The sequence below is a fragment of the Lepidochelys kempii genome, chromosome 10, assembly GCF_965140285.1.
Source record: "Lepidochelys kempii isolate rLepKem1 chromosome 10, rLepKem1.hap1, whole genome shotgun sequence".
In the NCBI taxonomy this organism is placed as follows: Eukaryota; Metazoa; Chordata; order Testudines; family Cheloniidae; genus Lepidochelys; species Lepidochelys kempii.
The window spans coordinates 260,895-284,976 of record NC_136389.1 but is presented as its reverse complement, the minus strand read 5'-3'; the positions used below and the strand labels follow the sequence as shown (position 1 = coordinate 284,976).

General features: G+C 41.1%; 1 protein-coding gene across 9 annotated transcripts in view; it reads right to left on the bottom strand.

Annotated features, from left to right (window-relative positions):
• UNKL (unk like zinc finger) overlaps positions 1-24,082 on the bottom strand; it is a 164,465-nt gene that overhangs the window by 26,392 nt on the left and 113,991 nt on the right. For 8 of the 9 annotated variants that reach the window (XM_073361545.2, XM_073361548.2, XM_073361547.2 and 5 more), the window contains one exon: positions 18,822-18,999. In XM_073361545.2, the coding sequence (XP_073217646.1) occupies positions 18,822-18,999 (178 nt within the window). Of the gene's footprint in view, positions 1-18,821; positions 19,000-20,882; positions 21,596-24,082 lie in introns of those variants that run through there. The other variant, XM_073361551.2, reaches the window with a different exon arrangement.

The window sequence follows — 24,082 nt, the reverse complement described above, 5'->3', positions numbered from 1 at the left end:
TAACAATGTTTTTTCAAGATGTTAGTCCTTATGGGTGCTCCACTGTAGGTGTGCTTGTGTCCCTGCGCTGTTGATCGGAGAACTTTGGTAGCATTGTCTGTTAGGCCTTCACATACACTTTCCCTCCTCATGCTGCATCACGAGGCTAGTCAGCATGCACAGGCTAACCCCCTCAGTTCCTTCTCTACCGCAGAGCCACTGACAAGAACTCCGAAGAGGGGGAGGAGGATGGTTTGTGGAGCACCCATAGGGACACACATCTCAAAGAACTGTCATTACTGTACAAGATGAATAATTTCTTCTTTGATTAGTGGAGCACCCTAGCAGTACCCCTTCTGGAGGGCTGGGACTTCAGAATCAGGTCAGTAACAGATGACAGCACAGTGGAGCTGAAGATGGCATCAGAGGCAGAGTCTCCAGTAATCACACAGTGTTCCACGAAAGTGTGGCTTGACATCTATGTCGCTGTTCTACAAATCTCTGAGATAGGGATATTCTTGAAGAAGGCGATGGATGAGGAGATTGACCTCATGGAGTGTGTACAAATAGAGTCTGGAGGGATCATGTTGTGAACTTGGTAACACTGTCTGATGAAATTCAAGACCCCACTTGGAGAGTCTTTTGGCTGATATTGCTGAGCCCTTGGATCTGTCTGCAATGGAGAGGAAGAATCTAAGGGACTTCCTGAAGACTTTGTCCTGTCCAGACAGAAGGCCAGGGCTCTCCTAACATCTAAAATATGCAGTATAGCATATATCCTGTTGTCCTGGTGAGGTTTGGGTAAAAGATTGGAAGGTGAATCAAAAGATTTATATGAAACGGAGAGGTTAGCTGTGATGTTGCACCCCATAATGCTTTATAGAAATATGCTTATGAATGTAAATATGACATAACTGGAATATGTTTTATGCTAGATATGTCATGTTACATATCTGTGCAAAGGTTATGTTCTTCTGCATGTATTCATCCTATTTGTATGAATGTATCATTCTTGTATCTGAAACTAGAAATATGAAATATAACTCTACGGTCCTACTGTAATTAGGCAAAGTGTGGGCCATTAATGGTGGCTTGGAATCTTGATGGCTCCCATTAATCAGGACAATTGGTTGTAAATGGCTCTGTTTACTTGTAAGTCTTCCTGTATACCCGCATGCTAGCAAGTGGGTAATGAAGTCTTACAGTGACATGTGATCATGTCACCTGAACTGGAATCCATCTTTAACCTGGTGCTTTTCCATTTAGGAGGAGGGGTGGGAACCCAGAGAGGGACAAAGGATTCCCACCTTGTGCAAAAGATATATAAGGGGGTGGAACAGAACAAAGGAGGCTGCAGCCATAAGAAATCCCCTAGCTACCACTTGAGCTGGAACAAGGACTGTACCAGGGGAAAGGATTTGGCCCAGACTAGGAAAGTCTGAAAAAGAAGCTTATTGAAACATGTCTGAGGCCGAGATTTTATCTGTATTCAGTTTTCTACTGTATTAGGCTTAGACTTGTGTGTTTTATTTTATTTTGCTTGGTAATTTACTTTGTTCTGTCTGTTATTACTTGGAACCACTTAAATCCTACTTTTATATTTAATAAAATCACTTTTTACTTGTTAATTAACTCAGAGCAAGTATTAATACCTGGGGGAGCAAACAGTGGTGCATATCTCTCTATCAGTGTTTTAGAGGGCAAACAATTTATGAGTTTACCTGTATAAGCTTTATACAGGGTAAAACAGATTTATTTGGAGCTGGGTATTTGACTGCTGGAGACAGAAACACTTCTTAAGCTGTTTTCAGTTAAGCCTGCAGCTTGTAAGGGGACGTGGTTCAGACTTGGATCTGTGTTTGCAGCAGGCAAGCATGTCTGGCTCAAACAAGGCAAGGTACTGAAGTCCCAAGCTCGCACAGAAAACAGGCTCAGAGGTAGTCTAGGCACATCAGGTGGCAGTCCCAAAGGTGTTTCTGTGATCCAACTTGTCACATTACCTTTGGGATGAATTTAGGATGCAGCCTGAATGTAACCTTGTCTGGAAAAAATATATGGAGGGATGTGCCATCAAGGTCGCTAACTTTCTTACTCTCCTGGTCAAGATAATTGTTATCAGGAAGCCTGTTTTCACCTAACACATGGCCATGGGTTTGAAGGGAGGCCTAATCAGTCCTTTCAGAACCAGGTTTAGGTCCCACATGGAGGTAGGAAGTCAAGGTTGTGGGAAGAGGTTTACTATTTCTCTGAGGAATCTTTTAGTAGTTGGGTCTGACAGCACAGGTAACCCCTCTACAGGTTGGTGGAAAGCTTTTATAGCCACAAGGTGGATCCTGAGAGAACTTAAAGATAGTCCTGACCTATTTAGGGTCAATGCATAGTCTAGGATACATAGAACAGTTACAGATGTTGGGGAGATTTGTTGGGACTTGCACTAAATCTGGAACCTGGACAATTTTTGCAGGGAAGTATGTCATATCAAGGACTCTCTACTGTGTAACAGAACTTCTCATACTTCCCTTGAACAGGAGCTTTCTAGGTGTTGGAACCAAGCAGGAGCCATGCCTTGAGGTGGAGGACTACCAAGTTGGGATGTAGGATACATCCTCTGTTCTGTGAGAGGAGGTGCAGAATGGTTGTGAGAGGGATCTGAAGGCATGTCATGAGCTGTGACAGGTAAGGGTACTAGGCCTGTAGAGAAGGTCCCTATCCCAGGGGAGGAGGAGGGCATCATCCATGGAATGCTGTTCCATCCCCGCTCTGGAGCAGTAGCGTGAACATTTCTTGTTCAAGTGAGTGGTGAACAGGTCTGTGGACAGCATCCCGCAACGTCTGAATAGGTCATGAAGTATTGTTGGGTCTATTTCCCACTTGTGGTCATGTGGAAATTTGCAACTGACTGTCCGCTATCAAATTTTGTGTGCTTGGGGGGTAAGCTGCGGACAGTAGGACGTCATGGGAGATGAACCAGTTCCATAGCCTCATCACTTCCACAGAGAGGGAGGGAGACCTGGCTCCCCCATCGCTTGATGTAGTACAGACAGGCTATGTTGTCCATTAGGATCATCATATGGGATCCTTTGATCAGTGGGAGGAAATGGGCAGAGGCGTTCCTGACTGCTCTTAGCTCGAGGAGACTGATGTGAAGAGATATCTCCATGGACGACCACCTGCCTTGTGTCGTGAGGCTGTTTAGATGCATGCCCCATCCTATTTATGATGTGTCAGTGGTGAGAAGTAATGACAGTGGGGCTTGCAAGAAGAGGATCCCTTTCCAAACATTGGCTGGGTCCTTCAACCAGTCTATGGAGTTTTTGATCCTGGTGGGTGGTGACAGGAGCTTGTCTAGTCTGTGTCTGTTTGGTCCATAAACTGAGCTGAACCACATTTGAAAACATCTCATGTGAATCCTGGCATGTGGTATCACTGCTGTGCTTGCTGCCATATGCCTCGAGATTTGGAGACTGAGTCAGACTAATATTTGACGGCTGCTTTGAATGGTCTCTAGGAACGTGACCAAGGAGAGGAACCTGTGTTGAGGCAAGAGAGAGATCTAGCCTGTAACAAGTCAAAGTCAGCACCTATTAATTCCAGCCATTGTACTGGAGTGAGGGTTGATTTCTGGGTGTTGATCCATAGGCCAAGTTCCATAAACAAGTGCATTGCAGCTTTGGTGACTTGGTGAGCCCCTTGGAGAATTGCCTCTGAGGCGGCAGTCATCCAGGTATGGATAAATCATGATCCCTTGGGAGCGCAGGTGACTGGCCACTACTGAGAGGACCTTGGAAAATACCTTCAGGGCTGATGATAGGCTGAAGGGAATCACCCTCTGTTGGTGGTGTTCTTTGCCCAGAGTGAATCAGAGAAATCGTCTGAGAGTTGGCAGGATTGGAAATATGAAAACTGTTTTTCAACCTTTGACCTTCAGGACACTTATCTCCCTGTTCCAATGCTGGAATGATCGTTGACAAGGTGACTATCTTGAACTTTTGAGCATTGACACACTTAGTGAGAGTTCTCAGGTCTGGTATAGGTATCCAACCTCCCTTCCTTTTGAGTATTAGGAAATAACAAGAGTAGAACCATTTGCCTCATAGATTTTGAGGTACCGGTTCTATGGCTCCTAACTGGAGGAGACCATCTACCTCTTCTCGCAGAAAACTCTCATGAGAAGGGTCCCTGAAGAGGGATGGGGAAGGGAGGTTTAATGAATGGAGTACCCAGTTTGAACGATCTCCAAGACCCATCAGTCTGATGTTATGCGTTCCCAGGCACCATGGAATGCTGCCAATCGGTGAGACCAAATGGGTGTAAAGCGATGACTGCTGAATTAGTTGGGGGGAGCAGTCTAATGGTGCCTTGACCCACCCATCAAAATTGGTGTTTGGACGTAGAGGGCTGGGATGACAAAGATTGTGTGCCAGATGATTTACGCTTGGGGAATTTGCCTTTCTTTCTCTGAGGCTCATAGTGGCATTGAGCTGTGTACTGAGATGTGCACAGTCTATGCTGGGATTGGGGACTGAACCCTCTTTTTTGTCCTGGCTTGTAGATGCCCAAAGCCTGAAGAGCTGCCCTAGACTTTAATGCCTTAATACTTGTACTCACTTGAAACTCATCCTGATGGGCAGGATCCCCTGGGAGAACAACATGAGGGGGAAAGGAGTCCAGGAGAGCTGGCTGTATTTTAAAGAATCCTTGTTGAGGTTGCAGGAACAAACCATCCTGATGTGTAGAAAGAATAGTAAATGTGGCAGGCGACCAGCTTGACTGAACAGTGAAATCCTTGCTGATCTTAAACACAAAAAAGAAGCTTACAAGAAGTGGAAAATTGGACAAGTGACCAGGGAAGAGTATAAAAATATTGCTCAGGCATGCAGGAGTGAAATCAGGAAGGCCAAATCACACTTGGAGTTGCAGCTAGCAAAGGATGTTAAGAGTAACAAGAATGGTTTCTACAGGTATGTTAGCAACAAGAAAATGGTCATGGAAAGTGTGGGCCCCTTACTGAATGGGGAAGGCAACCTAGTGACAGAGGATGTGGAAAAAGCTAATGTACTCAATGCTTTTTTTACCTCTATCTTCACAAACAAGGTCAGCTCCCAGACTACTGCACTGGGCAGCACAGCATGGGGAGGAGGTGACCAGTCCTCTGTGGAGAAAGAAGTGGTTCAGGACTATTTAGAAAAGCTGGACGAGCACAAGTCCATGGGGCTGGATGTCCTGCATCCGATGGTTCTAAAGGAGTTGGCGGATGTGATTGCAGAGCCATTGGCCATTATTTTTGAAAATAAATAGTGATCGGGGGGAGGTCCCGGATGACTGGAAAAAGGCTAATGTAGTGCCCATCTTTAAAAAAGGGAAAAGAAAGATCCAGGGAACTATAGGCCAGTCACCTCACCTCAGTCCCTGGAAAAATCATGGAGCAGGTCCTCAAGGAATCAATTCTGAAGCACTTAGATGAGAGGAAAGTGATCAGGAACAGTCACCATGGATTCACCAAGGGCGAGTCATGCCTGACGAACCTAACTGCCTTCTATGATGAGATAACTGGCTCTGTGGATGAGGGGAAAGCAGTGGACGTGTTGTTGCTTGACTTTAGCAAAGCTTTTGATACGGTCTCCCACAGTATTCTTGCCAGCAAGTTAAAGAAGTATGGGCTGGATGAATGGACTATAAGGTCGATAGAAAGCTGGCTAGATTGTCGGTCTCAACAGGTAGTGATCAAGGGCTCCATGTCTAGCTGGCAACCAGTATCAAGCAGAGTCCACCAAGGGTCGGTCCTGGGGCCAGTTTTGTTCGATATCTTTATTAATGATCTGGAGGATGGCATGGATTGCACCCTCAACAAGTTTGCAGATGACACTAAACTAAGGAGTGGTAGATACACTGGAGGGTAGGGATAGGATACAGAGGTACCTGGACAAATTAGAGGATTGGGCCAAAAGAAACCTGATGAGGTTCAACAAGGACAAGTGCAGAGTCCTGCACTTAGGATGGAAGAATCCCATGCACTGCTACAGACTCGGGACCAAGTGGCTAGGCAGCAGTTCTGCAGAAAAGGACCTAGGGGTTACAGGGGATGAGAAGGTGGAGATGAGTCAACAGTGTGCCCTTGTTGCCAAGAAAGCCAATGGCATTTTGGGCTGCATAAGTAGGAGCACTGCCAGCTGATCGAGGGACATGATCATTCCCCTCTATTTGTACTATGTCCAGTTTTGGGCCCCACACTACAAAAAAGATATGGAAAAATTGGAAAGAGTCCAGTGGAGGGCAACAAAAATTATTAGGGGGCTGGAGCACATGATTTATGAGGAGAGGCTGAGGGAACTGGGATTATTTAGTCTGCAGAAGAGAAGAATGAGGGGGGATTTGATAGCTGCTTTCAACTACCTGAAAGGGGGTTCCAAAGAGGATGGATCTAGACTGTTCTCAGTGATAGCAGATGACAGAACCAGGTGTAATGGTCTCAAATTGCGGTGGGGGAGTTTTAGGTTGGATATTAGGAAAAAACTTTTTCACTAGGAGGGTGGTGAAGCACTGGAATGGGTTACCTAGGGAGGTGGTGGAATCTCCTTCCTTAGAGGTTTTTAAGGTCAGGCTTGACAGGTCAGACTTTAAGGTCAGGCTTTTAAGGCACCCAAGGTCGCAGGGCAGGGGTGACCATCCCTCAGTGGTCTGGACTCTACCAAGAAAGGTAGTACCTATTGTCATGTTTCAGTTACTTTTCTATTTTCTAAAGATAGTGCCAGTAAAGCTTAGAAGTTCCACAACAGATTCTGCAGAGATCAGAAATTCTGCATTGAACAAAAAATCCCAGTTATATTCAGCGGGAAGGGATGTATCTTATTTCTCAATTAACCAACATTATTACTGTTCCTACTCAGCAGCAATTCTTCCCAGTGAACAACACTAGAGATTAGTTCCTCCAGAAGCATTCCTATTAAGTGGATTTTCCTGACTGGGGCTAAGTTAAAAAAAGCGCATCCTATATTTTCATTTTTCCCAGTATATAAAAAAGTATAATACATGCACCTGTGCATTATTAAAAAACATAAAGCAGAATACCATGACGTGCTGCAGTGTCATCCAAAGCTATAGTACTCACCTTTCATGTAAATTACTTAGGGTGGATTTTACAGATATTAAAGTTCATAAACAGCAAATACTGAATATGCCCAGCAACTATTCCTCAAAGTTTAATCACTTGGCTAGTTTATTAGTTCACCCTCAAAATACCAAAAGGAATTAGAGGAAGCCAATGAACCCTAATTAGCCATATTTGATTGATTTTTTTTGTTAAATTAGAATAGTAACCAAACCACCCTAGTCTTGCAAGCTTTCAGAGATGGAGGTGAGAAGGAGATGTTATATTTATATGATTTACAACTTTTAGTTTAAAACCAAAATCGCTCAAAGGCAGAGCTTTGTGGCCAACACCAGCATAAAGCACAGTCGTAGGGCCAAGTTACATATCACTTAAATAACTGGAAAAAGAAAAGGAGTACTTGTGGCACCTTAGAGACTAACCAATTTATTTGAGCATAAGCTTTCGTGAGCTACAGCTCACTTCATCGGATGCATTCTATTCTCAAATAAATTGGTTAGTCTCTAAGGTGCCACAAGTACTCCTTTTCTTTTTGCGAATACAAACTAACACTGCTGCTACTCTGAAACCTTAAATAACTTGGTTTTCTAATGGGTTCTCTTGACAGTGACAGAAATAAAGCACATTATTTTCACTGCACTCACACACATACACACAAGGCATAGCTATCACAACTCCAGCAATTATATTCACACATGCCAGTAACTCAAGAGGCTAAGTCCTTGCTTTAGAGAGAAAAGGCAGTAAGTCACTGTAAACACAGCAATGTATGCATAAAAGAGATCCCAGTTAGCCCAATTCTACTGATTCTGTTAACAGAAACAGCAGTACATGTTTTTTATTTATGCAAAAACACACACACCATAAGAATATTTACAGTAAGAAAAGCAACATTCTGCTTACCTCAATACCTAATTCAACTGGAACATCAAAAATAATCAAATACAGTATATCATGAAAAGCCCAGATTTATTTGACATTGTGCTTTGCAACATCTGTCCAGCTTCTCATGTCAATAAAGTATTATTGAAAATGAAATATAGCATTTTAAAATATTATATTCAGTGTTGATCTTTTTAATATTTTAATTTTTAAATTAAAGCAAATTTACTACACTGGTATGTATTTTACTGTCATATTAATAACATTACATCTAACTAACCAAAATATTTCAGCTAGAATATTGTTCTTAGTAAAATATGATTTACTTGAATATTTAAACACTGGTTATGAAAACTTTTAAATTATATTTCAATTACTTTTATTTTAAAATAATCAGAAATAAGACTGACCAGGATTTGCAATCTTAAAAAATCTGTAATTTAAGAATAGCTTAAAATCACTTCTTGTCAGTTGTATCTCACAGCTCAGTTTTTTAGAAAAACAACTATGCACTTATTATAAAGTTGGTGAAAACATCCTCCATTTAATATTCTTCATTGATTTCTCTACTGAAAGAGATCAGATGCCCAACTTACCCGCTCAGGAAGTGCTGACTCACTGGTCTGCAGTCTCCTGGTCTCTGGCACACACCAATTTAAACAGAATTGTTCAGATGCACCAGCTAATCAGAGCAACTCCCTAATCACATGCTAAGCCACAGAATCTGTCAAAGAATGCAATATGCAGTGTGCCTGTAGCTGTAATGGTCCCAGGATATTAGAGACTAGGTGGGTGAGATAATACCTTTTATTCAACCAACTTCTGTTGGTGAGAGAGACAAGCTTTCAACCTTACACAGAGTTGAAGAATCAGCTTGTCTCTCTCTTGTATTACCTCACCCACCTTAACAACAAGGAGTCCAGTGGCACCTTAAAGACTAACAGATGTATTTGGGCATAAGCTTTCATGGGTAAAAAACCCACTTCTTCAGATGCTTGTTGTTTTTGTGGAAACAGACAAACATGGCTACCCCCGATACTACTCACCCACTTTGTCTCTCTAATGAATGCAATACACTGTTCCTATTCTATCACATTATACAACAGCCATATAGCCAGTCCTTCATGAATGTGTATTTACTCTGAAAAGAATGTAATGCATTTAGAAAACAAATGAATAATGTCTATAAAGGTTATATACTTTTGTGGATGAGTGGAACATGAAGTTAAAAATGATAAAGAATGCTTTATTTTCAAAAATACCCAATTTACAACAAAACAAGTGTGAATACTCTGAGCTGTTAACTTATACATAGAGATACAGTTTTTCACTTATAAAAATAAGTTAAAAATTAGGAAACCATTTAAATTTCAGATTTGTTTTATTTTTTTTTACATCTGAAGTCGGAGGCTTTTATAAATACTGGGTCCTCTCTCTTTCAGACACATGTAGGAAAAAACAGTACTAAAAATAGTGTGTTGGGGTGTACTAAGAGTGACCATGGGAGGAAAAACCCATGGAGAACAATACAGGGTCCAGAGGGCCTCACCGAACTGGTGAACACTGGACTTTAACTACTCCTTAACTGAATAAACTCATGGGGATTTATATTGCTTGCATTTTGGGATACTACTCTGTGTTTTAGTCTTTGTCCTTTATGCTATATCATCATCTGTAGTTCACGACTCTGTGTCAGCAGCTCTTGTCAAGCCTGAAATACTCACTGCACCTAATACTGTTGTTATAATCTGTGTATAAAAGATGGCATGTAGGGGTATAGTTGGAAAATTAATAACTCGCTGATCATTAATATTTTTGAATGCTGTACACACAGGGTGTGTACAAAGAATTATGAATACGTGTTAGCATTATGTTCTTAAAATGTGTTTGGCAAGCAAAGTATGAGCCCAGTTTGCCCTAGACAGAAGAACGTATACTTGTCTCAGGCAGAGACAATAATGGTCCATTTACATAAAATGTAAACAAGCTATTAAGCTGGGGAGAAGTTAGTATGACAGCTACGCCCCCAACAGGAGAGAAAAACTTCATCTGAGCTATAATCACAGGGGGTCTGAACTTCAAATGATAAGTAATTGAATCAACTGATTGCATATAATACTACTGTATTATAAAAGTGAATCAAGTAAGATCTTATGAAAGCTAAAGACACATTGGAGACTAATATCACCATGAAATGTATGTACTATATTAACACTATAGGAGGAAATATGGATATTTAATTATATTATGCTTTAAAATCTGTGACCAAACACAGGGAGAAATAGGTTTTCTCCCAGACAGGAGTTAAGGGAGCTATCTACCTGTCTCCGATGAAATTAAACAAAGTGCAACCAAAAACAGTGGAAGCCTCATTTACATATGAATCAGCGGGGGGCTCGGAAGCCCACAGGAAGAGAACAGCAGCATGAGGTCATCCGGACAAAACAGTAAGTTTGGGAAGATAGAAGGGGAGAGGAGAAGCCATCTTGCACACAAGAGGCCCGAGCACTTGCAAGTTGATAACGACGGGTCCCTCTAACAAGGGGGCTGAAGTCTCTGGGAATGGAAGATTGGTAAGGATCTTGAACGAAGACTGTAACTTGTTAAATTAGGTCTTGGCAATTAGAAAGCATATTTTTACTTTTGTTTGTAACCCTTAACTTTATTCCTTTTACTTGGTATCACTTAACCAATATTCTTTTGTTAATAAATTTGTTTTATTTTTACAATAAACCAACTCAGTGCTGTGCTTGAATAGAAGGGTGCATTTACCCCAGGTAAGTTAATAAGCTGTGATGTGCTTTTGTTTCTTTAAAGGAGCAAATAAACATTATTATTTCTCTGAGCGTTCCAGGAGAGGGCTAGATGCTTCAGCGTAGTTTTGGGGAAATTTGGGACAGGGAGTGTGTTGGGGTCATCTCTGCAAGAAGTAACCAAAGAGTGGTGAGTTCCAGAATGGGGCTGCTGTGTTGTAGGCAGGCTGCTGGGGTCAGAGCACTGGACCAGGGCTGCATAGCATACAAATACTCAGAATACTGCATGTTTGTGTCTTGACTGGAAGCATCCTGAAAAGAAAACCACAGCAGCAGAGCATTTTGAGGCATTGAGGGTTGCAAGGCAGGCAGTGACACAACCCTGCACTGGTCTGGATTGCAGCCCAGAACATGACAAACATACTTTTAAGAAAAACCTCTCCAACTCTGCTCTCCTTCATTTCATCACGTCTGTGATTGGCAGGAGATTCCTGATCCTCCTTTGTGCTGTCATAGTTCTCAATTCTCCTAGTCAACCCACAATGGACTAGATCTGTCTTCACCTAACTCCCTCCCAGAACACTTTCAGTCAAAACAATGTTTCTATTTTGAATAGTTAGGCCTCCTTTTTTCATCTTCAAAATCAAAACCAATAGATTCTGGAAGCTAACCTACAGTAACAGATGGTCTATGGGAGAACTAGATCTATGGGTGAATGTGAACTCAGAGGTCCTAAAGGGCTCTCTACCCTCAATCCGTATGTACCTTTATTGCTGTTTCTACTCTTAGTGAAAAGTCTGGGCTGCAGCAATAACAGACAACCCTGTGGAAATCCTAGGGGCAAGCAGGTGGAAGCAGTTTGAAGTTGTAAACAGCTCTCTCAGCCTGGCTCCCCACTCATTGCTGCTTGTGGAATGGTCAGAGCTATAAGCACACATTGTCCTATTTCCTTTATTTGGTTGAATTTAGGGCTGTCAAGCAATTAAAAAATTAATCTCATGATTAATCGCACTGTTAAACAATAATAGAATACCATTTCTTTAAATATTTTTGGGTGTTTTCAACATTTTCAAATATAATGATTTCAATTAGAACACAGAGTACAAAGTGTACAATGCTCACTTTATATTATTATTTTTATTTCCAATATTTGCACTGCAAAAACCAAAAGAAATAGTATTTTTCAATTCACCTAATACAAGTACTGTAATGCAATCTCTTTATCATGAAAGTTGAACTTACAAATGTAGAATTATGTACAGAAAATAACTGCATTCAAAAATAAAACAATGTAAAACTTTAGAGCATACAAATCCACTCAGTCCTACTTCAGCCAATCGCTCAGACAAAACAAGTTTGGTTACAATTTGCAGGAGATAATGCTGCCCGCTTCTTCTTTACTATGTCACCTGAAAGTGAGAAGAGGCGTTCGCATGGAACTGTTGTAGCTGGCGTTGCAAGATGCACTAAAGATTCACATGTCCCTTCATGCTTTAATCACCATTCCAGAGGACATGCTTCCATGCTGATGATGGGTTCTGCACGATAATGATCCAAAGTAGTGCAGACCGATGCATGCTCATTTTCATCATCTGAGTCAGACGCAACCAGCAGAAGGTCGATTTTCTTTTTTGGTGGTTCGGGTTCTGTAGTATTCGCATCTGAGTGTTGCTCTTCTAAGACTTCTGAAAGCATGTTCCACACCTCGTCCCTCTCAGATTTTGGACAGCACTTCAGATTCTTAAACCTTGGGTTGAGTGCTGTAGCTATTTTTAGAACTCTCACATTGGTAGCTTCTTTGCGTTTTGTCAAATCTGCTGTGAAAGTGTTCTTAAAATGAACATGTGCTGGGTCATCATCCGAGACTGCTATAACATGAAATATATGGCAGAATGCAGGTAAAACAGAGCAGAAGATGTATAATTCTCCCCCAAAGAGTTCAGTCACAAATTAAATTAATTCATTATTTTTTTAAGAGCATTATCTGCATGGAAGCATGTCCTCCGGAATGGTGGCTGAAGCAAGAAGGAGGATACGAATTTTAGCATATCTGGCACATAAATACCTTGCAACGCCAGCTACACAAGTGCCATGCGAACGCCTGTTCTCACTTTCTCACATTATAAATAAGAAGCAGACAGCAGTATCTCCCATAAATGTAAACAAACTTGTTTGTCTTAGCGATTGGCTGAACAAGAAGTAGGACAGAGTGGACTCGTAGTCTCTAAAGTTTTACATCGTGCAGTTTTGAGTCCAGTTATGTAAGAAAAAAGAAATCTACATTTGTAAGTTACACTTTCACAATAAAGAGACTGTACTAGAATACTTGTATGAGGTGAATTGAAAAATACTATTTACCATTTTTTACAGTGCAAATATTTGTAATAAAAATAATAATATAAAGTGAGCACTGTATACTTTGTATTCTGTGTTGTAATAGAAATCAATGTATTTGAAAACGTAGAAAACCATCCTAAAATATTTAATACATTTCAATTGGTATTCTATTGTTTAACAGTGCGATTAACTGCAATTAATTTTTTATCACAATTTTTTTGAATTAATTGCATTGAGTTAACTGCGATTAATCGACAGCCCTAGTTGAACTGTATCATGACTGACTGAAAGAGGGACCCCCCCATCCTCATGCTTCATTATGACATGTACCCTGTCCACTGTGCTCTATAACACAAAGTGGACACTTATACAATACATAATTAAAATTAGTAGTAATCAAGGTTCCCCAAAGCCATGTAGATACATAGCCACGTACGTTGCTGATGGGTACTACACACTGCCCAGTGTCTGTCATGCAAGGGAGCCTCTTTAACACAATACAAATGGCTCCTTGCCTTATAGAGGAAGCAAATAACCTCACCTTTCAAGGAAGCGGAAAGACAATGATTTGAGAAAGAAAAATGTCTGGGTCAATTATTGAGTGAAAGTGAGGAAGAGGATATGGGATGGGGAGAGTGTGTTGGAAAGAAGGTGAGAGCAAATGTGAGGTATTGGGTGAATAAGAAGGGAAGAACTACTGAAGGTATAACTGTAATACAGCTGGTGGTAGAGTAAGGAAGAGGGAATGAGAGCATCTTTGCTCATAGATTATAAACTTGAGCTCAGGCAGCCATTCATTTTACTCACTCCCCCCCGGCAAATAATCATGATAATGACAGATTCTAAAGATTTCAATTGAATTGTTTCTTCTGTGTAATTTCTGCTGATTGGGATCGCCTCAGAATCATTCTCACGCATCAATCAGCTTTCAGCACAACATTAATTGTACTTAAATATGGTAAAGCACCATGCACACCCCTAAAAAACAAGGAGTATTTGTGGAACCTTAGAGACTAACAAATTTATTTGGGCATAAGCTTTCGTTGGCTAAAACCCATTTCATTAGATGCATGCAGTGGAAAATACAGTAGGAAGATATATATAACCAGAGAACATGAAAAAATGGGTGTTGCCATACCAACTGTAACAAGACCAATTAATTAAAGTGGGCTATTATCAGCAGGAGAAAAAAAAACCCCTTTCGTAGTGATAATCAGGATGGCCCATTTCAAACAGTTGATTAGAAGGTGTGAGTTACAATAGGGGGAAAAAAAATTAGCATGGGGAAATAGTTGTTACTTTGTGTAATGACCCATCCACTCCCAGTCTCTATTCAAGCCTAGAGAGTCCAGTTTGCAAATTAATTCCAGTCTGTTTTTGAAGTATTTTTGTTGGAGAATTGCAACTTTTAGGTCTGAAATTGAGTGACCAGGGAGGTTGAAGTGTTCTCTGACTGGTTTTTGAATGTTATAGTGCAGTATAAATCATAAAACTAGATAACTTAATAAAATTCATGTAAAAATCACAGTAAAAACGCCATACACAAAGCAAATTCTAAAGCAATATACATTCTCCTCTGTCAATCCAGATAGATCTTATCTATTCATGTAAAGGACAAAAAAAAAATGCGAGAAACCTGTTTGAATGGGATGCAGATAGTTTCATTTGAGAACGCAGTTAAAAGGCTCCATAGGCTTGAAATGTCACCTACCACAAAGGGCTAGTTCTAACTCTCTCTCTAAAGCAGTGGTGCACGAACATTTCTAGTTGCGCCCCCCCCCCTATCATTAATGGAATCTGTTCACGCCTCCCCACCCCCCATTACTGCACAGACAAGGCTTCCTCAGCAGTGGAACTTGGGCTGAAGGCAGAGCTGGGGGCGGAACTGGGGTTGGGGGAGGAGCTGGAGCTAGAGGCGGAGCTGGTCTGGGGATGGAAAGGAAATGAGGGCAGAGCTGGACTGGGAACAGCGTGGAGCTGGGGGTGGAGAAGGGCTGGGGGCTGAGCTGGTCTGGGGAATGGAGCAGGGCTGGAAGCATGACACTCACTCCCCGTCCCACCATGGGGGCTGGCCCACTGTGCATCCCCGAAACGTTCCTCCATGTCCCCCAGGGGTCATGCTCCACAGTTCGGGGACCACTGCTCTAAAGTCAGAGAGAGTCTTTCCATTGACTTTAATAGGAGTTGAAATGGGTCTCAAAACAGCAGCATGCATCGTAGCACAATTCATCGCAGAAGACCTGTAAATTTTGTTTTCTCACAAGTTTTATTCCCAAATTTGTCTGAGCTCCTGACAGATTTAAGAATAAAAATTTTGTGAATGACAATAATTAGGGGGTCTTTATCCCAACTTTCCTACAGTCATTCATAGATAAAAATGTAAACATAATGTACATGACAGGAAACTTCAAATGTGGGCTTTAATTGTAAGAATTGACTCATCTAACTGAATTTCTAATACAGAAATTTAAGAAGATGCAAGTTTTATTTAGAACACACCCAGTGTTCCACATTTATTAGCTAACTAAAATAACAAAGCAATTTATACCATGAATGTAACTTTCACAGCCCTAACTAGCAGCTAAGAAACACTCAGGAGGAATTGGATGGGTTCTAAAGGCTGAGATGTAAACACTGGGTTCTTGTCAGGGGAGTGCAGGTGCATTTTTCAGTTGTGAGGGTAAATACCTTTATCCCTTCCAGCTGCAAAACCCCCTGGACTCAGGGGAATTGGACAGAGAGCAGGAAGATGTATGTGCTGGGAGAGAGGGACATTATGAGGGATTTCACATTAGTTATACCAATGTAAGCAAGAGGGAATGAACCGTCATGGAGAACTCTTGTACAGAAAAATACACATCTTCTGTAGCATACAGCAATTTAAATCTTGAGTGTGTTAAAGTTAACACTGCAGTTATGTTGTATGCGCAAAGAATATGCCCTTTCAACATTTTAAGCAAACTAACTGCCCAGTGGAACTGTTATCGAAGTACAGCAAATCAACTAATAAAGAGAATAGATAGCTGTTAAACACTTCGGGCTATTAGAAAATAGAAGCCAACAAACTTAAAAATTAAAAAGATAATTTTTACCTAATCTATAATTATGCTGTGAAATTCACTTATGTATCACTTATGCTAACAGTTTAGGAAGGTTCTAAAAAGGAAGAAACAGTCACTTATCTTAAAATAACTATGGTTCTTCAAGATGTGCTGTCCATACAAATATTCCACTCTTGATGTGCATGGACCACATGATCTCGAGACCAGACTCTTCTGGCTAGCCATGCCTATTGGGGCCATGCCTGTGCCCCTAGTGTCCTCATGCCCTGTACCAAAGGCACAAAGGGTAAAGTGGGCCCAACCACCCATTAGCTACTTTGTCAATACAGAATCCAGATGTTAAGGGATTCCATAGTAGCAGGGAAGGAGGGCGCATCTCAAACAACCATAGTTACTGTAAGGCAAGTAACCATTCCTTATTCTCCAAGTGATTTTCCATACATACTCCACTTTTGGTGACTCTCAAGCACTGACCTCATAAGAAGGAGGTGGGTGTTTGGAGTCCACCAAAACAAAGACTGTAGCACAGCTCTGCCAAAAGAAGTATCATATCTTGATGTTTCAATGAGGGAACATATTTTGTAAAGATATGGACTGAACCCCAAGTTGCTGCCCTGTGTATTTCTGAGATGGGTATGCTTCCCGCAGATGATGCCTGAGCCCTATTGGAATGAGTCCTAACCTGAGCTGGTGGAATCCGAATTGGCTAGCTTATAATAGACTAATGAAACTATCAAAAGCCTGAGGGTTGAAATAATACGACCCGTCAAGAAATTTCTGGAGGAGACTCTAAATGATTTAGTCCTATGTAAATAGTACAAGAGTGCTCTAAAGACATCTAACATATGTCAACTAACCTCCCCCTGATTAGAATGTTGTGGTGGTGGGGGGGGGGGAAGCAGCGCATAGGCGCTGACTTCTGCTGGTGCCGGTCGGTGCTCGACCCCCTTGCCCCGCCCCGACTCCACCCCTGACCCACCTCCTCCCACCCCTGCCCCGCCCCCACTCCAACCCCTTCCCCAAAGTCTCCACCCCAACTCCACCCTCTCCCTGCCCCTATTCCAACCCCTTCCCCAAATCCCTGTTCTGGCCCCACCTCCTCCCCTGAGAGCACTGCATTCCCGATCCTCCCCCTCTCTCCCAAAGCTTGTTACGCCATGAAACAGGTGTTCCGCGGTGGCAAACACTGGGAGGAGAAGCGTGGACACGGTGCACTCAGGGGAGGAGGCCAAGGTGAGGTGAGCTGGGGCGGGCTGGGGAACTTGGCTGCCGGTGAGTGCAGAGCACCCACCAATTTTTCCCCGTAGGTGCTCCAGCCCCAGAGCACCCACAGGGTCAGCACCTATGGGGGGGCGGAAATCTAGCATATGAATTTAGTTCAAATGAAAATCAGCAACTATTTTATGCAAAAACTTGGGATGGGGCCTCAGGATGACCTTATCCTTATGGAATATTTTATGAAGAACGCCTGCCATAAGTTCCTGTATTCCCCAATTCTTTTGACTGATAATTGCTACTTAAATATTATCTTCATGGATAAATATAGCAAAGAGCAAGTTGCCAACAGCTCAAATGGGGCTCTCATTAAACCTTCTAGGACAGTAGAGGACAACCTGCAGCCTACACGTGGCCTGTTAGGGTAATCTGCTGGCGGGCTGTCAGTTTGTTTATATTTGCATAGCCGCCCGCAGCTCCCAGTGGCTGCGGTTCACCGTTCCCAGCCAATGGGAGCTGCAGGAAGCGGTGCAGGCCACAGGGATGTGAAAACACATTATAACTGGTACCAGGAAAAAATACTCTCTCTCAAAAATCTGAAAATAAAAACAAAAACAACAAGCCCACATGCCAACTGGCAAAAACTACACTAACTACAATAAATATTCATAAAACTAATTGCTTACAATTATGTAAAAAACAGTTCTTGTGAAAACAATGTGGAGTCCGATGGCACCTTAAAGATGAACAGATTTATTTGGACATAAGCTTTCGTGGGTAAAAAATCCCACTTTTTCAGATGCATGCGAGTTCTTGTGAGTGCATCATGACACAGACATTGCCAGCTACGAGTGGTGAAGTGGGATCTGAGGGGCAATTGGGCATGCTCTATCATTTATGCCCTCAGTACAGGGCACAAGGACATTCAGGGCACATGCACAGCCCTGATGGACACTGCTGGCCAAAAGATTCCAATCTCATGAGCATTAAGAATGGAATATATAGGGACAATCACGCAAAGAAAGAATTCGCATTTCTATTAATAGAATATAATCTGCAATTAAACTTCCTAGAATAAAATTGTAAAATAATATCCGTCCTCATGTTCGATGGAATGAACAGATCACCAGCAGGAGTCAGGAAAATAACCCCTCTCCTATAAGAGCACAGTTAGATACATTATCAAAGTTTTATAACTTCTTAAATATTGGCCACTACCAGAAACAGAATACCAGATTAAATGGTCCACTGATCTGTTTCAGGTTGATAATTCCTAAATTTCCATCTGAGAATTTACAAAAGCTGCTTATTTGGAAAAACATTAAATTCAATTACAAGTATTAATTTTAATGGCTGATAATAAAGCAAATATGTAAAAATATAACTGCCCTTTTCCGTATGCATTTTCTGAATGTATATTAAAATAGAATAATCTTGAAAAAAATACAAAACGTGTGCAATAAAAGAGGAAATGCTCAGACTTACCTATAACTGATTCAACTGTATTACTGCCAGGGTAGAATGGGAGAGCTTTGGCACTGATAGCTGAGAGAGCTGTTGGGGATGAATTATCTGATCCAATACTGGAAGCCAGACTAGAAGTTATACTGGAGGTTATACTTGAAGCAAGTGGATTAACCACTGAAAAAACACTGAGATGGTTCTGTTTAAAAATATATAAATAAAATAAGCAAAATGCATTTGTAAACAAAATTATTAAAATAATCTTAAAAACAAAGATTTGGGAGACATTATATAGGTTATTTAAATTTGCACAATAGAAGAATCTATGTAATTAATTAATTTAGGATCATGTTCCTGTGGATTTGGCAGAAAATGTGCTTAACACAGCTAGCACATTCCAATAGTCTGGAAATTGCTCCCAGAAAATATATGTCACAAAGGCAGTTATACAACAGGCTAGGACAGTTTGAGCCTGAGGAACAATTCCAAAAGAAAAAAAAAAAATCCATGCAAGAGGTGACTGAGGTCAGTTCCGTATTCCCGTATAAAAATGATCAAAGAAATTTGAGGTATAAAAGACCTAGAGGCATTAGGTCATTTAATCCATTCTCTAGACGTAAACATACAGACTCACACACCTATATCTTACTGAAGCTAGAGTCCAAGTTAGCTAGCGTAGTGTCAAAATATGACTGTACGTATGGCGCTTGTACCCCTGTGCTGCTTACCTCTAGCTGAGCCCTGCTGACCCAAGGAAAGAGGTTAGGTCTTTGATTCAAGTTAGTTTTTTCCCTACAAATTTAAATGTCACAAGTTAACATTCTGAACAGGAAAATTAAGTTTCAAAAAGTTTGGAGTGAGTCTGTGCATAACCCAACTTTTATTTTTTGTCTTTTAATTTAAAAAATTAACAAAATAATAATATCAAGTTTCAATAACAGTGTATGGAACAATAACTTATTGCATTGGTGCCTATGACTCAGGAGCACTGAATTTGCATTAATACATTAGTTCTCTGCTGAAGAGCTAAACTGATTTGTACTAATATCTTTGGTGGTTTCCAGTCAGATTTCAGACATGGATATACTATGGAAACGAGGCTGGTTGTAAAACTGATAAACAATTTCTATATGGCAATGGACAAAGGCCAAATATGCATATTGATACTTGAAGATATTTTTGTAGTTTTCTGATCCTGTCCATGAAGAGATACTGTTGACTTGTCTCAAGATCTTGCACAAGTGGATAGTGTATTACGCTGACTTCATCAATTTATTTTGCGTGCATCTCAAAGGGCTATGGTGGGAGTTGCATCTCCTTCTTGAAAGTTCGATCTAAGTCTGCATTTCTAGTGCACTACTCAATGTGATAGCTAGCTCTCAGCTGTGAAGTCTCTTAAATTCTCAGTTCAGTCACCTCTTTCATTCAACCTATGATAGAATGCTTGGAGAGACTGCTGTATGCAATGTAGCTGTAGAAGTGTTGGTTCCAGGATATTGGAGAGACAAGGTGGGTAATATCTTTTATTGGACCAACTTCTGTTCATGAAATTCTATAGAGTATGCTGTGTCATCGATATGCCAGTATTCCCAGATCTACAATTTTGCTTCCCAAGTATCCCAGTGTTGGAGTGAAACAGGAATCTATGAAAAGTAGCCAGGTAATGAATGAGACAGGGGACTGCAGGAAGAGAAAGGATGGTCTAGCGGTTACTGCAGTTGAATTCACCCTGAAGCATGGATAGAATCCAATTCCTTTGCCACAGAATTCCTATGCGATGCTGGGAAAGTCATTTACATCTAACACTTACTTCACAGGTGGTCACCAATTGGGTATTCCTCATTTTCTAGGTGCCTACTTTTGTAAATCAGATCTTATGTCTTATCACTCACAGCTGCAACTGAAGTCAATGGGAGTGATATTTTGAACCATTTTGAAAGTGCTATAAAATATTAAGTTCTCTGAAAAATCAGGGCATAGGCATCTCAAATTGGGCACCCAAAAATTGCATACACTTCTGAAATTAATGTCTCTGTGCCTCATTTCCCCATCTGTAAAATGGAAATAATAATACCAACTTACCTCACAGGGATGTTGTGAAGATAAATTCATGAATGTTAGTGAAGCGTGAAGATGCTACAGTCAGGAGTGCCACAGAAAAGCCCATGACAAAATTAATAATTCCATATTCAGAGCATAGTTTGAATGGTGTGCAGTAAATACAGCATGGGGCCACACGGTGAAGATTGAGGATAAAACAAAATATTGAGTATTTTATCATGATGTGAGCACCATTCATCCTCTGCAGTGAATGAGGAAAAAAATAGTATGTAATCATGTACTTCAAAACTGTGTCATAATTAAGGATACGGTTTGGTCATGAAGATCACGGATTCCGTGACTTTAACAGATCTCTGTGACTTCAGCTTTGGCTTTAGCCCCCACCGTGACCATACCCTGATTTTGTATATTTTTACCATGACTGCTCCGTGAAGTTTGCCTAATTTTACCGTGACAAAATCATATGCATAATCATAACACACAAGGGGGCAGAATTAAGAATACACAGGCCACCTTATTTATAGAATTTCCTATATTCTGTTTGATTTTCAACATAAACATTCTTTTAACACAGTTTTTTGTATGTAATTGTAGATAGAATGAGGTAGAACTACATTTATTTCCTGATCCTGCAAACATGTACACTTTGATTTACATGGGACAACTTATGTGTGAAATTATCAGGACATGTCACGTGCATAAAGTTATCACATGTGTAATTGTTTGCTGGATCAGGGCCTTCGTTTGCACCTTAAAAGCAGCCCAGTAGTTGAGACAACACTTCTCAGCAAACTGTTAGCTATGTTTGCCAAGTACGCATGTGTAGTGCAGTCTTCCTTCCCTAAGAATGCTGGTTAAAAGTACTAAAAGAACCTAACCCCCAATATTACACATGTGCAAAGTAAAATTTTCAGTGATGCATATCTCTGCCCAGTGAAACCCAACATTTCTAAAGAGAGCTATTTCTCTGCCATATTTACACTTCCTAGCCCAACTGTTTTGGTGCTAGCATGGTTAAAAAAAGTGTAATCACTTATTTTTAAGTGGGAAAATGTTTTCTCACTTGTGGATCTAAATAAGATATAGTTGTTTCAGCTCCATCTTTTAAAAATCATCTTTAGGGAGAGATGAGACCTAGAAGTTTTCAGCCAGAAAGAGGAAGTTTCAGAAATGAAAATAGGGTTTATAATAAGCATAATCAAGCAACCTTTACTATAACAGTCACTAGCACTTCAATCGTTACTCTTCTCGATGGAGTTAAACCTTGTTGTTATGGGTCAGGCATGGCCACTGCATTACAATCAGGGTAAATGTACAGAAGCCATTGGAATCAGGTGGCTGAAAGAGTAGCAGTAGCACCCAAAACACAGGCCCATGGCAAAACTGAGTAGAAGTTGAATCTGAGTAGAAGCCCAAGCGATTTCAAATGCAGGGGCTAGCACTTTGATTGGCGGAACTGTTTTGGTATCTACGTGAGAGAGTGAACGAGGAACACCACAAGCTGGAGCGGAGCGAGAAAGCTAAGCGGACAGTAACAGCCGGCTGGTAATGTCGCCCTGAGAGAAAGTGAAGAGAAGAAAGCTGGCTGGGTACAGAGTGCTGGCTGCAAAGACAGGGTTGGAAGAGGAAACAAAGGACCTGTCTCCTGCTGTGTGTTTCCTACTGTGTTCAGGGAACCAGGACTCTGTACATTCTTTGTAAATAAACAAAATTGCATCAAATACCTACTCTCAATTTCTCCTCCTAACCAGAACAACCTGCAAAGATCCCAAATTTTTGCCTAGCCACTCGGTCGAAAGTGGTAACATTACATAAGAACATAAGAACGGCCATACTGGGTCAGACCAAAGGTCCATCCAGCCCCATATCCTGTCTACCGACAGCGGCCAATGCCAGGTGCCCCAGAGGGAGTGAACCTAACAGGTAATGATCAAGGGATCTCTCTCCTGCCATCCATCTCCACCCTCTGACAAAGAGAGGCTAGGGACACCATTCCTTACCCATCCTGGCGAATAGCCATTAATGGACTTAACCTCCATGAATTTATCCAGTTCTCTTTTAAACCCTGTTATAGTCCTCGCCTTCACAACCTCCTCAGGCAAGGAGTTGACTGTGCGCTGAGTGAAGAACTTCTTCCTTTTATTTGTTTTAAACCTGCTGCCCATTAAATTTCATTTGGTGGCCCCTAGTTCTTATAGTATGGGAACAAGTAAATAACTTTTCCTTATTCACTTTCTCCACACCACTCATGATCTTATATACCTCTATCATATCCCCCCTTAGTCTCCTCTTTTCTAAGCTGAAAAGTCCTAGCCTCTTTAATCTCTCCTCATATGGGACCTGTTCCAAACCCCTAATAATTTTCGTTGCCCTTTTCTGAACCTTTTCTAATGCCAGTGTATCTTTTTTGAGATGAGGGGACCACATCCGTATGCAGTATTCAAAATGTGGGCATACCATGGATTTATATAAGGGCAATAAGATATTCTCCGTCTTGTTCTCTATCCCTTTTTTAAATGATTCCTAACATCACCTTTGCTTTTTTGACTGCTGCTGCACACTGTGTGGACGTCTTCAGAGAAGCATCCACGAGAACTCCAAGATCTTTCTCCTGTTTAGTTGTAGCTAAATTAGCCCCCATCGTATTGTATGTATAGTTGGGGATATTTTTTCCAATGTGCATTACTTTACATTTATCCACATTAAATTTCATTTGCCATTTTGTTGCCTAACCACTTAGTTTTGTGAGATTTTTTTGAAGTTCTTCACAGTCTGCTTTGCTCTTAACTATCTTGAGCAGTTTAGTATCATCTGCAAACTTTGCCACCTCACTGTTTACCCCTTTCTCCAGATGATTTATGAATAAGTTGAATAGGATTGGTCCTAGGACTGACCCTTGGGGAACACCACTAATAAACCCTCTCCATTCTGAAAATTTACCATTTATTCCTACCCTTTGTTCCCTGTCTTTTAACCAGTTCTCAATCCACAAAATCTTCCCTCTTATCCCATAACAACTTAATTTACATAAGAGCCTGTGATGAGGGGCCTTGTCAAAGACTTTCTGGAAATCTAAGTACACTATGTCCACTGGATCCCCCTTGTCCACATATTTGTTGACCCCCTCAAAGAACTCTAATAGATTGGTAAGACATGATCTCCCTTTACAGAAACCACGTTGACACACAACAATTTATGCTCTTGTGTGTGTCTAACAATTT